The sequence below is a fragment of the Hipposideros armiger genome, unplaced genomic scaffold (genome assembly GCF_001890085.2).
Source record: "Hipposideros armiger isolate ML-2016 unplaced genomic scaffold, ASM189008v1 scaffold_163, whole genome shotgun sequence".
Lineage (NCBI taxonomy): Eukaryota > Metazoa > Chordata > Mammalia > Chiroptera > Hipposideridae > Hipposideros > Hipposideros armiger.
In genome coordinates this window covers 3096710-3111076 of record NW_017731513.1, presented here as the reverse complement: position 1 = coordinate 3111076, position 14367 = coordinate 3096710, and the positions used below count along the sequence as shown (strand labels likewise).

The window sequence follows — 14367 nt, the reverse complement described above, 5'->3', positions numbered from 1 at the left end:
TTTCATTGCCCTCTTATTCTAACAACAGCCTTTTTGTAATGTTCAGCTTCTTTAGTACAGTTCTGTTTTGTTTTCTACCAACTTATTTTATGTTTCCGATCTCTTTGTTGAAGTTCCTGCTGAATTTCAAATCTTCCTCTAAGGTCATTGGGCATCCTTATTACCAATGTTTTGAACTTTTTTCCTGGTAGAATGCTTATCTCCATTTTGTTTCTTTTTCTGGAGTTTTGTCCTGTTCTTTCATTAGGGGCATGTTTGTCTCACTTTGGCTGTTTCTCTGTATTAGGTGAATCTGCCATGTCTCCCAGCCTTGACGGAGGAACCTTCTGTAGTAGGTGTCCTGTGGGGCACAGTGGCAGTCTCCCTGGTCACCTGAGTTGGATGCACTAGGGGTCTCTTCTGTGTGGGTTGTGTGTTTCCTCCTGTTGCAGTTGGGCCATGATTGCTGTTGGCACATCAGCTGGTGGCACTGACCCTCAGGCTGACTGGCTGTGAGGGCCGGCTGTGACTGCATCAGATGAGCCGTTGTGTGGGGACTGACCCCATGGAATGGGAGCTGCTTTACTGTGGCTCTGGTGCCAGCTGAGGCTGCCTTTCCATGTGTTGTTTTTGGCGCTGGTTGGGTGGGGCTCTGGTGTGGTCTGACGCCCGCCACGGGGTGTGTTGTGTCTGGGACCTCTTGGGAGGGGTGTGGCACAGGCCAACTACCGCTGTGACTTGTGCTGGGCTTGGGGGCACATGGGAGAGGTTATGCTGTGAACCAAGGTTGGCTGCCGCTCGTGTGGGGTTTGGGACACTGGTGGGCGCTGCAATGCAAGCAGAGTCCCTGATACACAGTAGGTGTATAACAAATGCTTCTTGACTTCATTTTGTTTGTATTATTTCTGGTACATTAATACAGAGATTGGCTAAGCTTATTAGGGTTCCATTTTGGCAGAACCTGACTTGCCCAGTCGGCGTTACTGCTGTTAATACTTTACGGTACAAGGTTTCTGCACCAGACTTGAATGACCGCACGAAGCCATGCATTGACCAGCTCTCTGAAACGTTTCCCATTCTTCCATGTTCCCTTGGTTACTTAGCGTCCTTTCCTTGTAAAGGGAATATGGAGGCAAGCATTCCATCCCCTTCTCTTTTGCATAGAAGCTACTTATTGTATTTAAAAAAAAAAAAAAAAGGACATCCAGAAAGTTATGGGACATCCAGAAAGCACTGAGCCAAAAAGTGATCTGGGAGAGTTCTAAGTTTTATAACATCACATGTGATGTTTAATCTCTACAGAGAGAATTAAATACAGCAGAGATTTCCTGTTGAAGCTATCAAGTGTTTCCATCTGTAGAAAAAAACCAGACTTTCTTCCTGATCATCCCATTGTACTTCAAAAACCAGTAAGTAGGTTTCTCATTCTGCATTATTTTAATTCGAAAAAGTTTGTGTTTAATATTTACATTTGATTCTCTACATTTTTATGAGACTGATTCTCTAGATTTTTAATTGTTCTCATTGTGAAATATAATTCAAAAAGATACATAAATCTAAATATATAATGTAACCAATTACTGTTAAGTAACCAAACTTGCCAAGAAATAGAATGGAATAGTTGGTATTTCAGGAAATAACGCTCCATTGAAAGGTCATGAAAAGAGCATGCCATATTTTCTTCTCTAAAACCTCCAGTTTACAGTTAAGTACTGTATTCTACCTGGAATTGATTTTGCTGTATAATATGAGGTGGAAGTGTTTGTTTTTTCTTCCTCTACAAGGATCTCCTGACATCCTAGCAATATTTATTGAAAGGGTAAGTCCTCTGCCACCTTGTGGTAATATATGTGCTGTGTTTCTGTGCCCTCTGTTCTGTTCATTTGTCTTTTTAAATTGTAAAAAAAAAAAAAAAAAATCAACCCATTTTCTTCTTCAGCATGTCTTTGCTGTTCTCAGCCTTTTATATTTATAGTTCTGTCACCTCAACAGATTCCATCAAAATAAATACATGTCTTTTAGGGTACTGCCAGGAAGGACACGAGTTTTGGAATCAGGCTTGGGTTACTCCTGTATACTGGTGTGGTGTCCTGTTCAAACTTAAGTCACTTAACCTTCCTCAGCCTCTGTTTGATCTCCACTTGTTAGGATGAAATCCTAACAATGATGTCTGAAAAGTGCTTAGTATGGTACTCCTCTCATTACATACTTGGTAAATGTTCATTTTCATCTTTTATGGTCTTTCCTTCCATTTTGACTGGAATGTGACTGTTATTTAGAGTTTTCGTAAGCACTGTATTGGTTAAAACAACAACAACAAACAACAACTAGAATACTATCAAAATGAGCTGAGATTGCTTCCAACTCAGACAGACTATCTCCAGGGTCTGCATTTCGGGGACTTTTAACTCTTTTGACTTCATGGCCTCTTTTTCTTCAATTACAATTTTTTGAATTTTTGGGTTTTAACATGCTCATAGTAAGTATTTCTTAATTTATCCGTAACTTGCAGTCCTCCAGCCAATTCTTTTTAAAATTAAAGCAGTCTTGTCCCATCTATTCAGAGATCCTAGGAACATACATGATCCTTGGTCTGTAAGAACAAATCTTGAACTTCAGGGCTATATAAAACACTCTTTTAGTTTCAGGCTTTCCGTCTCTAACAGTTTATTTTGTACATAAGTTTGACATACTCATTATTTTGAACAAACCTCATACATTAGAATTGAGTTAAAATTTGACTTATGCATTAATAACATTTAGAAAAAATTAGGTACCACAAAAACAGAACAGGTTTGGAATACAATCTAATCTATTTAAAAATGAATGATATATGTTTTATTACACGGACTTGTTTTATTTGACAAAATCCAGTTACTTTAATAGCTCCTATAGTATCATGCGTTTCAGCCTGTAAATACTTAGTAGGGTCACAGTATTTGGCTTCATAAATGAAATAATAAAACTGTGTTCAATCTATTAAGCTAACTTTTTCTTCTATATTACAGGAAAACAACCACAGTTTTAAGTAGCATTTTAAGAACAGATGAAGATAAAGAATTGTTTTATATTTTGGACATCTACAAATGAAGTGGATATAGTAACAATAACTGTAATGGACTATGACAATTCAATTTATTTTTAATTTTGATGGATATTTGGTTTATCTTAAAATGAAAAAAATATTTTAAACTATAAAGAATTTTCTAATCAGTTTCAGCTTTGCAGGCAGTTTCTTGCACAAATTGGGAAGGAACACTTGAGCTTAGTGAAATAGAAAGACTTGATAATTTTGCGTGCTACTTGCAATTTTTTTTGTTTTTCATCACTTGTAATAATGGAAATGGAAGCTGTAAAGAGTCTCAAATATAAAAGTATTTGCTGCATTGTATATATGGCACATAATTTCTTGTTGTTTTTAAAGTTGCTTATGTTTTGCTTCACAGCAATTTCCGACAAGCACTTGAAAGGATCTTTACAATCTCTGCAGAGGCTTAGAAATGATTCAGGATGTTCACTGCATAATTCTCAATGACAGGAGGGAGAAATTTTAATAGGCATTTCTTTTCAATATATGATTGCTCTCTAGGTTTTCATAACCCTGTCTAAGATTCATAATTACAAGCAAAGATTGAAATTTTGGAAACAGTGGCACTGAATGTGGAAAATGGCTGCTGGGTGTGTCGCTATTCAGACCATATGAACAGTAGCAGTTGAGCAATTGGAAAGTAAAATTATTTCGAAAGAGGAAAACTTAGGCATTTGCAAATAATTGAGGTACATTAAGATTCAATTCTATAATGTCTTAAAACATATACGGATGAAGATTTTTTGGGCTTAAAACTTTTAGCTGCTCGAACTTTTTTGTACAAAACATTTCCTGCAGTTTGTCACTCTGGATGTTACTGTAACAAAGAAAACTTTCTTCCAGCACAGTGTTAAAAAATATTGCAGATATAAAGGTAAGTGTAAAGTCTCCTACTATTAGATGCTCTTATCTCCCGTCTGTTGGGACGGCATTTAAGAGCCATCATTTGGTAGAAAGTGTATCTTAAACTTTTGAACTCCTAAAATCGGTACCTGTTTCTTCTCTGGTCTTCAGGTTACTTAGCCACAGTTAATGCTTTAAGTAGGTTTCGCCTTTTGGTCTTTTAGCACCCTACTTTTCATGACTTTGTTCCCCAGAAATAGTTTTTTTAAATAGAAAAAAAACTTCATTACCTATAAATTTATCAGTTACTTTAAAATATTTATTTATACATAGCAGTGTTTTTTGGTCCTATTTTCCCTTTATATTATGTGAGAGCATCTGTGTGTGTGTGGAGACACACACACACACACACACACACACACACACACACACACACACAGATGCTCTCACACAAAAATACATGTATAACTTATATAAGAGCTGGGGTCAGAATTACCATGTAATTAAATTGGCTTGCTTTATTATTTGCCTGTTCTCACGGTCTTTGATTCTTGTTTAAAATACAATATAGACCCTATTCCAGTTTGGAATCTGAAGAGCCTTTCCACATGGTGCTGTGAGTAAAGAGGGCAGAACCCTCTTAGCCACACTGCCTCCTCCCCAAAGACTGGATCCAGTACCTTCTGATTCTGATACTTAAATGGACTGGCCAGTACAATGTTTTGATTGGCTATAATTTGTATTTTTGAAATAATTTACAACCAGTGTTTTCAATAAGAGTCTGTAGGTCAAACGTACCCTAGGTTTGTCTTTTGATCCTTTCTTACTGTACATAATCAGAGTGCGAACTGCAACTGTTTTATTAACTGCTTACCATTGTACATGTCTAGTAATATTCTTTGCTTTGTATATAAATTAAAAGTTGAGCCAGGTATTGTCTCACAGTGTTTCTCATCTTCAGAAATGTCCCAAGACACACACATATTTACATACATATGTGTGTATATAGTAGGTCAAAATTTATTTCCTATGTCTAGTAGATCCTATGAAAAAATAATTTAGATTGGAAAAAAAAAAAAGGAAAAAAACCTTACCTTACAGTTTTTTTCCTGGAAGACCTGTGGTTTCAAAGGAATTTGGACTACAGAATGACATAGTAACAAATACATTGTATTTTCATTAGCAGCATTTATCATCAGAAGAGATTTTACTGTTAAAAAGACTTAATTTCTGAGCTTGCACAGAAAAGTGTATAAGGTACATAGTTTTAGTTCTTCTCGTGAAACTGGGATTGTAGTCATTCCAGTGTTGAAACTGGAAAATCGATGTTTTCCATCCAATACCTTCCCTACTATTTTATTATTTCCCTAAAATCTGTGCCTGTTCTATATTTCTTCTTTGTTCACTCAGGTTAAAATTTTGTTTTTAAAGTATTTGGCAATTGTTCTTTATATGCCATACACTTTAAACCAGATTTTCTCAAAGTAAAACTACACTTTCGATTTCCATCCAGGGAATTATGCCAAAAAATGAAACGATGGTGTCCATTAACAAATGGTACCCTTCTCACCGAACTGCTCGCTTGTGAAAAACCATTTTATAATCAATATAGGTTACAGCCAAGGTTGTTTTACACAAAGTTACGTATTAATAGGGTTTTTTTTCTTTTTTTAGCTGAAACAATAAACATTTTCTTCTAGAGACTAAGAGTCCAGGATCAAGGTGTTGGCAGGGTTGGTTTCTCCTGAGGCCTCTGTCCTTGGCTTGCATTTGGCCGCCTTCTTACTGTGTACTCCTGTGACCTTTTCTCTGAGCACCTGAATCCTTGTGCGTTCTCTCTCTGCATATAAGGACACCAGTCACATTGGATAATGTATTAACTTTTTAAGTAATATAAAGTGAATAGTCATAGGATCATGACTTGGGAATGGAGTAGGCATCACTGAAGAATAAACTTCACTCAGAATATCTGTCACTTAAAAATCACAAAACACCGATTTAAACTTTATAGTTTTTGACAGATCTACACATCTGTTCTCTATCAAGTAATATACTAAAAGCTTCCACTTTAAATATTTTTTCTGTATCATAATTGCTTTTTCACAATTTTGTTCCTTTAAGTGCACATTTTTTCACATATTAGAACTTTATGACTAAAGGGCTTGGGGGTTACATTGTAGCAAAACAGCAAATGTTGAGAATAGTAGTGAACTTTGAAAATTGAGCTAAAATTCACAAGAAAGATAAAGTTACAGAAGACATTTCAGAAGAGTACACATCTTAGTAAGCGTTTTGCACTTGGAATGATAAAGCAAATGTCTAGGGCCATCTAGTTGTTGTTCAGGGTCCACCATGAAGCTGAAAGAGAAAAACAAGTGTTTAAAGGATGAAAATACCTGCCAGGGCTAAGGGACATCATGGCGCAAATCATTCTTAGAGACCATTCCCTCCATTAGCCTGCATGCTTACCTACCTTTCCCAGGCACTAGTCCCTAACTGTGTGAGCCAAGATGGACTCTTGCTGTGCAATGGTGGTTTGTCCCGTACCTTTTGGCACTTGGTCATAGTCTAACTTAAAATTTTTCTGTCACAGATCATATGAGTAGAGTTTGTCTTGGCAATGAGATTATAAATGCCATGTAGATAAAATCATGTTATTGTTTTAATCTACCAGGTATTGACTAGTAGCTTGCAAATAGTACTCGCATATACCGGTTTCAGAAAGATTTAAGTGTAAGCAAGTGAGTGTGTTTCAAATAATACATTTTAGCATATCCATATTGTAAAATTGGATATGTTTTCCCCAGTGAATATAATTATCCCAAAGATAAACCTATGATAGTGAAATGCTTTGAGAAACAAAAGGATTAAAATTTGTTTTCAAAGCTGTTTAAATAATACTCTTGCTGACAACAAGCATCTTATTTGTCCGGATCTCATCTTTTAAGATCCATCTCCTCCTCACAAACCATTACAGAAGCAGTCACTGCTCTACATCCACGTACCACATGACTCGAATGGTAACGACTACTTTATGCCCTGAGCTTGGTTCTTTTCTGCAGACACCTGTATCTCCCACTGGGCAGGAAGCCTTTTATGGGTAGGGACTGCATTTTCACTTGGTAGCCTGCACAGTGCTTGTTCAAAATTGGAGCGCAGTCGCTGCTAGTGCAAAAGCTACACACCCCAGCAGACCCGCCTAGCATGGACTACCTACCGCTCAGCAATTAGATGTTCAACCAGAATGGATGGGGAGGTGAACACATGAGTTTGGTTTTCAGTTATCTTTAAGCTTTAGCTACACCATATGTCATATACAATTTCATTTCAAATTCCTCTTTCTCTTTTTCCACCATTACGAGTAATATTTTAACAACTATTCTAATAAAATTTCTAAAATAAATCTAATAGCAGGTCTGTGGGTCACTTATTTCTAATTTTATTCTAAATACTACATTATAATGTAAAAAAAACCCCCAACAACCCCATGATTTAACATGTACTTCAAGTTAACATTTTGAAGGTGACCAACAATAGACTTATAATGATAGGTTTAATAAAGCCAGAAATACAAGTAGGGTCAACTAAGGACTAAAGGCAGAATAAATACAGATTCCATTTCCTGCCCACTCTCTATCTTTGAAAAAGCGAAAGACAATCAAAAGCTCATGGAAGCACTGTGGACCCAGGATAGTTACCAGGAACTAGCATAGTAGAGGTGAGTTCTGGAGTTTCCAAGAAGTCCACGTTACTTCTTTGGAATGTCTTGCTGTAATTAGTCTGAAGGTGGCTGTGTAAATAATTACATAGGTTAAGGCTGTGCATTTTTATTACAACATTCCTAAGTAGAGAATGGCAGAGTTCAAGTTCAGTCAAGATGACAAGATTTTGGATGATATGGATTAAAGGGCCTGAATACAGACTTCTTTTTAGAGTTACCTTAAAACAAAGAAAGATGAGTAATTTAACAATTGCCATCAGAAATTTTAAAAAATGATTTTTGAAAACAGCACACCATTAAATCTCTACAGAAATGAAACAAAAAGGAGACAGACTGTACTGGCAGCAAGAAGTTTAAACTCTGGCTCTAAGGATGTTTAAAAACTAGGATAGCTATGAAGAGGGACTATAGATTTTCCATCCTTGTAGAACAAAAAGAAAAATCATGTATCTTAAAGAGTAGGCTGGGAGCACAGAGTTTAATCAGTTACTTTAAGAGCCTCTTTTCTGTGCTTGAAGTTCTGTTGGTATCATTATGCATTATAGCATAAAATGCCTTAAAATAGCCACAAAAATTAAACTTTTAGTTAACATATTTACCAACTCAATTCTCAGGTATTCTGTGACTTCTATTACTGTGTTTTACAACCCTAAACGTGCAGTTAATAGGAGAGCTATATTCTCTGTGCCATTAAAAACCAACTAGGATTGTGTGATCTGCAAATAACAGTTTGTTCATTTTTCTAATTATATATTTGTTACGGATTAGCAATTATTTTAAAGAATTTGATTTAACTGTATTGAGGAATAGTTGACAAATGTGATTATACATATTTGAAGTGTACAGTGTGCTATGGTTACCAAGAGAAGTTGATTTATTTTTAATCTTTTCCAAACAATGTCTTAAATTTCCCCTTTATTTGCAGTGCTTAAAGACCCTTTAGAAAATTTAGGCTGCTATGACCTTAACCAGTATATGTATATATAGCTGTAAAATAAGATAACTACAGAGCTTAAAAAAAATTAGGAAGTAAAACTTTTTTTCTCATCCTTTTCTGCATCCCATGCCTTAGACACCTGTGGCCCATTATCTAAATTTTCTTACCTGAAAGCAGCAGTAAAATGGTAATAGTTAAAGTGGGGCCATTACCAGGATTTGTGTTTCAAGTGGAAAGTGGTTTCTAACCCATGAAATAAATTCCTAAAAGAGTGGGATTTTGAACATAAGCAAATGGGCCAGGTTTTAAGGCGAGGTAGAGGGCATGGAGCCTTTCCTATAAGTCCTAAAATTCATCATGTGTATGGCCAGCTCCCTGGTAAAATAAAATAAACAGAAATGAATGAATCATTTAAAAGGCAGCCTGGTCGTCACTTACCTATTCCACACACTACTGTCCTCCCAGAACTCATATATCAGGTAGCGAGGTTCATTTGAAAGCTTCTGAATAGAAATACTGAAATGCAAACAAAAAAGCAAAATTAGCCACAGGAAATTAAAGACAAGGAGCAAACCAGTTTTTCTAATTTCTCTGTGTGGTATGAAGTGATCTTAACCACTCTTATAGGAAACACCTATGGTGCCTGCCAGAAAATGGAACAGTTTTGTCGAGAATCTAACTTCAATATGTCTGTGTGACATAACAGTTTTCAAGTTTGGCATCATGAAGAGTGTCTCAGTCTATTACAGACATCACAAATATAACTTTTGCAACATTTCATTCATTCGTTCAGAAAGATCTGAAGCAACCCATCAGGAGATGACTGGATAAAGAAGAGGTGGTACCATACATATAATAGAATATTAGCCGGAAGAAAGAATGAAATCTCACCATTTGCGACACCATGGATGGACCTAGAGCAGCGGTTCTCAACCTTCCTAATGCCGCAACCCCTTAATACAGTTCCTCATGTTGTGGTGACCCCCCCCCAACCATAAAATTGTTTTCGTTGCTACTCTATAACTGTAATTTTGCTACTGTTATGAATCGTAATGTAAATATCTTTTTGTTTTCCGATGGTCTTAGGNGTGTGTGTGTGTATATGTGTGCGCGCGAGCACATGGGCCTGGCACGAGGTACACGCCACTCAGCTCTGCTGCTGTCACTGTCATCTTATGAGCCCTGCGCAGACACCCCGGCATCCCCGAGCGCCGAGCACAGCTGGCTTTGCTGAAATGAAACATTGCCATTTCTTGCTAGGAGAGTGTAAGTTAATTGAAGACTGTCAAGCCTTGTTTAGCTTTGAAAGTTAGGAAGATGAGACCTAAGTTACAGAGATGTAGCACTCCCATCAGAATTGGCTTCTGAGGTGACGTGCCCCTCAGGGCCCAGCGAGTGCGTCAGGACGCAGAAGTCAGCAGCAGCATGTGGCAGAGAAGTGCCTACACAGGGCCTACTGAGGATGCTAACAGGAAATGTTACAGCTTACAAACAGTTTTCATTCCCAAATCAGTACCATATTTCCATGTGAGTGGCTCCCTGAAGAATTTAACGTGGCTGGTACAGCCGAGTCCTTAGAAGCATCTTTGGGCTTAACGTTATTGTCTGATGGCTCAAGTGGAAAGGCCAATCTATATTGTGGCTCCAGAGCCCAGTACTGTCATTTCCTGGTCACCCCGGGAGACAGCCTCCCAGCTGTGGAGACTCCATCTCCAGCCTCGCCCTGAGGGCAGCACCTCCCCCCACGATGGGGTCCACTCGCCGCCCCCGTTACTGGGCTTGCAGGTGGAGAGGTAGCAGACAGGACGCACACCATGCTAGTAAGCGAGCTGTGTGACTCTGACACCCCCAGGAGGGGAAGCTACCCCGAGTGGCCACGGGCCCCAGGACAAGGGCGCTGAACCCAAACTGCAGCTCGCAGCCACGTCCGGCTGACAGCGCCCACGGGCACCACATTCGGCCAGAGACCCGGGGGGGGGGGAACCCGAGTCCTGCAGCCNACCCCTGTGAAAGGCTCGTCCGACCCCCAAAGGGGTCGCGACCCACAGGTTGAGAACCGCTGTTATAGGTAATACGTGGGGTTTGGGTGAGGCAGCTGGGCAAAAAAAATTGTAGCCATCCATGCCTGATAGCCTTTATTTATCTCTGAAGTTACAAAGAAGCTCCTGGTATTGTATTTTGACCAATGGGAGTGAGGCCTCCCCACTCCAATTGGAGCTGCGCAGCTACATCCCCGTTTGCATCTTTACCATCCAATCAGAGTGGCTCCATAATAACCAATCAGGTCACATCATTCTGACCAAGACAGCGCACTTTGGACTAATCAAACCATGTAAATTGGGTTCCTCATTTGCATAGAAATGGACCAATCAGGCACCAAGGCAGGAACTTCCTCTATATAAGCAAGCCTCCCCTGTTGGGTTTGAGGAGTGAGCTTTGGGTTTCCGCCTGTGGTTTCCTCCCTGGTTTGCAAGCTGTTTACCTGAATCAAGTTTCTCCTTTCATGGCACCCCATGTGAGGAATGCCTATTGGTAGGCTTGGTGGCAGCGACCTTTTGTCATGAAAACAACACGGTTTCACGTACGTGTGGGATATAAAACACAAGGGAACAAACTGACACAGAACAAACTTGATGGCTGACGGGTGGCAGGCGGGTTGGGGGGCCCTGTGAAAAAGGTGAAGGGATTAAGAGACACCAATTGGTGACTACAGAGCAGTCACGGGGAGCATAACATACAGCACAGGGAATACAGTAATGCTGTAACCCCTATGTATGGTGCCAGGTGGGGGCTAGACTAGTCAGGGATCACTCTGTAAACTACATCAATGTCTAACCACTATGCTGTACACCTGAAACAAATACATTGAATGTCACCTGTAATTGAAAAACTAAAATTTCAAAAAGTAAACTTCAAAAGCTAAAGTATTTGTTTTACAAACACACACACACCCTAAACTCAATGGACTGAACTGTATGATGCCGGCTCTGTCAGTCCCCAAACCTCCTCGTCTACCAGTCAAACACCTAGAGGGCGAGAGCCTCTCTAAGTCAGTGACCTGAATTTAAAAAGTATGACCTTGTAATTGGGATAGGAGGGATCTTGCCCATTCTACCCCTGGTTAACCACAGCAAGTCCAGGAAACTAATTCAAGGATGACCAAAGGCTTAGCAGGAACACACGTGGGTTTTGAAATCCCACTTGGGCAAGTTGTTTAATCCGCCGATCGCGTTGCAGCCCATTTGCTTGTAGCCCGGCTGGATCCACACCTCGGGTGACCGCAGTGACACGCAAGTGAGGAAATGTATACAGAGTGACTGGCCTAGTAAAGCCTTAATTTCTACTTCATTTCATGGCAGCATCTCCTGTCTAACCACAGGGAGGCCGAGCCAAGCGCGGGAGGAGGAGAGACTAGAGAGCGGATGGCTCAGAGCCTAGCTCCCCCGGCCAGCCGAGCACCAGGCCGAAGGCAGAGCGCCGGGCACAGTGTCCCCCGTGTGGGACGGCTGCTGCTGATTCCATGTGACAAAATCTGCTCTGATGATTCGGGGACAGCAAGACATTTGCTGGACCATCAGTAAGGAACGGGCGAAGCGCCAGGCAGACAAGCCCGCCGGGCGCAGGCGGCGGCCGAGAGCCCAGGGCTACGTCACGGGAAAGGGGTCCTGTTCCCTGCACGTCCCCGCTGGGGACGAGGCGGCGGTTCCTCGTGGTGACAGAGGGCAGCCAGCATCTACTCTGCTCCCTCGCCCCGGGCCGTCCCAGCAGCTTCGGGTCCTCTTCCCTACACGTTCAAGCAGCACGTCATCAAGCGTCGCGCCCTCTCCGGAAGCAAGAGACCCGCTCCCTCCGGGGACGGAGCCGCACACGCCGGTGTGCTCGCCGGCAGGCCCGCGCCCTCTGCTGGGCGCCGACGGGGAGCGCAGCGCGTTCCGCAGCCGGAGGCCGCACAGGCCGGGGCGCGCGGCCTCCAGAGGCGGCGATGGGACGGCGGCCCAGCCTGCAGCCGGGGGCCGGGGGCCGTCGAGCCGCGCCGGCTGGGGCTCCGCGCATCTACCTGCCGGGCGAGCGTTCGGGTCGGCGTGGGCCGCCTGGCCACAGGGGGCGCGGGGCCTGCTGGAAATCCCTCTTCGACCGTCCTCTCCCTGTTAGTGGCCTCGGTGACCCATGTGCTCAAACGCGCCCAGTCCACGGGGAACGGGCAACGCGCTGGCGGGAAACGGAGGCTCCCCGCCCCGTCCGCCCGCCCCGCAAACCCGGCGCCGGCGCGGGCCACTCACCGCAAACAGCCGCGTTGGGAGGCAGCGCCGTTCGCGTAGCGTCTCAGCGCCGCCTGGAAGGCCGCCACGTCCTCCGCGATCACGGACATCTGACGCTGCACCAGCAGGATGTGCTGCGTGGGGGACCGGGGACACGGCGTTAGCGCGCCCGCCCCTCTCCCTCCGCACAGAGCGGAGCCGGCTCGTCGGGAACGACCCGAGGCAGCCGCGCGAACCCCGGGAGTGGGCCCCACGCGAGCAGAGCTGTCTCGAGCGAGCGAGCGAGCGAGGCAGGGCGCTTTTCTCGCCTCTAGTGACTCGCACTACGGAAGCGTCTGCCGCGGCGACACGTCTCCCTTTGAAAACCGGTGCTTCTCCAGGACAGTCACCGGGAGGTTTTAACACAGCGCTTCTGTCCGAGCCGGGGAGCGGGGACCGCGCCCACGCGGGCCAGGACCCCCCCACCCCCCACGACCCCGACGTGCGGCGGGTGGGCGTGACGGTCGTGCTGCACACAGTGCACAGCTCCACTAGTCCCCGGGTCACGTGTGATTCCCACGCAGCGGGCGCATCGTTACAAACGCCGCATTTCCAACAACGAGCGCTGGCGGCTGCCTTTCCAAAGGCGCCGTCACCGCCCGGGATGACCGGCTTCCTGCCCACAGCCCGCCCGGCTCGAAACCTCGGCGCCACGCGGAGCCCGTGCGGAGCCAGCGGCACCGCGGGGCGCCAGCTGCTCCTTGGGACATGCGGTTCCCCGAAGCCCGGGCTGCGCGTCTGCCTGCGCGCTCCTCCTGCCACGGCGAGCTCAGGGTCGGCCCTGTCCTCAGCAGCGTGGGGCGTGAGCCCGACACGTGCAGGACACGCCGATGGCCAGGGGCCCCCAGCTGTGCAACCCCCGCCCAGGCGCCCTGGCCCCACTTTCTACCGGCCACACACGCTCCCACAGGGAAGCCCCAGGCGCTGGATTCGGGGACGCGGGGACGGGTCAGCCTCGTCTCCGTGTCCCCACAGGGTGCAGCCAAGAAAGCCACGGGCTTCGAAGCTCCGTCTAAGGAATAATTTCAGGGGTGGGTCCCAGCTCTGGTGACTGCCTGCGGGTCAGTTATCACAAGCCTCTAACTTGTTGACAAAACTGCCAAGAAAATCTCGCTCCCGGTCTTAACATCCTTTGACTGTCGGTCTAAGCCTTAGAAGAATATCGGGGCCCCTGAACTCCTGTGAGCAGGTCGCAGGCTGTGAGTGCTGCCTCCCCACAAAAGGGGAACATTCCCCACAGGCTGTTTCCGGTGCCGTCACGGAGGACCTCGGACCAAGAAGAAACCATCACAGAGGGCCACGGGCCACAGGCCTCCGCCGAGTGGAGTTGGGCTGCAGAACCGGAACTCCCCGCGTGGACACACCCGGCCCAGCATGAATCCATCTTGCAGGAAAGCATGTCTCCTAATCGCCCCTTTTCCCAAAGGCCTCTTGGTGCCACTTATCCTGGACCGCCTTACAATGTGTGTGTGTGTGTGTGTGTGTGTGTGTGTGTGTGTGT

The 14367-nt window shown here is 44.0% G+C and overlaps 2 protein-coding genes across 3 annotated transcripts in view; one reads left to right on the top strand and one right to left on the bottom strand.

The window, feature by feature from the left end:
* The window catches only part of CUNH8orf88 (chromosome unknown C8orf88 homolog), a 39806-nt gene extending 36436 nt beyond the window's left edge, over window positions 1–3370 (top strand). For both annotated transcript variants that reach the window (XM_019651649.1, XM_019651650.1), the window contains one exon: window positions 1282–3370. In XM_019651649.1, coding sequence (XP_019507194.1) covers window positions 1282–1454 — 173 coding nt within the window. In that variant the 3' untranslated portion in view covers window positions 1455–3370. The remainder of the gene's footprint in view (window positions 1–1281) is intronic.
* NECAB1 (N-terminal EF-hand calcium binding protein 1) overlaps window positions 3174–14367 on the bottom strand; it is a 72047-nt gene continuing 60853 nt past the window's right edge. The window contains exons 10-13 of the mRNA XM_019651652.1: window positions 12849–12961; window positions 9007–9084; window positions 7609–7700; window positions 3174–6268 (exon numbers count right to left, since the gene is read on the bottom strand). Of these exons, the coding sequence (XP_019507197.1) occupies window positions 6240–6268; window positions 7609–7700; window positions 9007–9084; window positions 12849–12961 (312 nt within the window). The 3' untranslated portion in view covers window positions 3174–6239. The remainder of the gene's footprint in view (window positions 6269–7608; window positions 7701–9006; window positions 9085–12848; window positions 12962–14367) is intronic.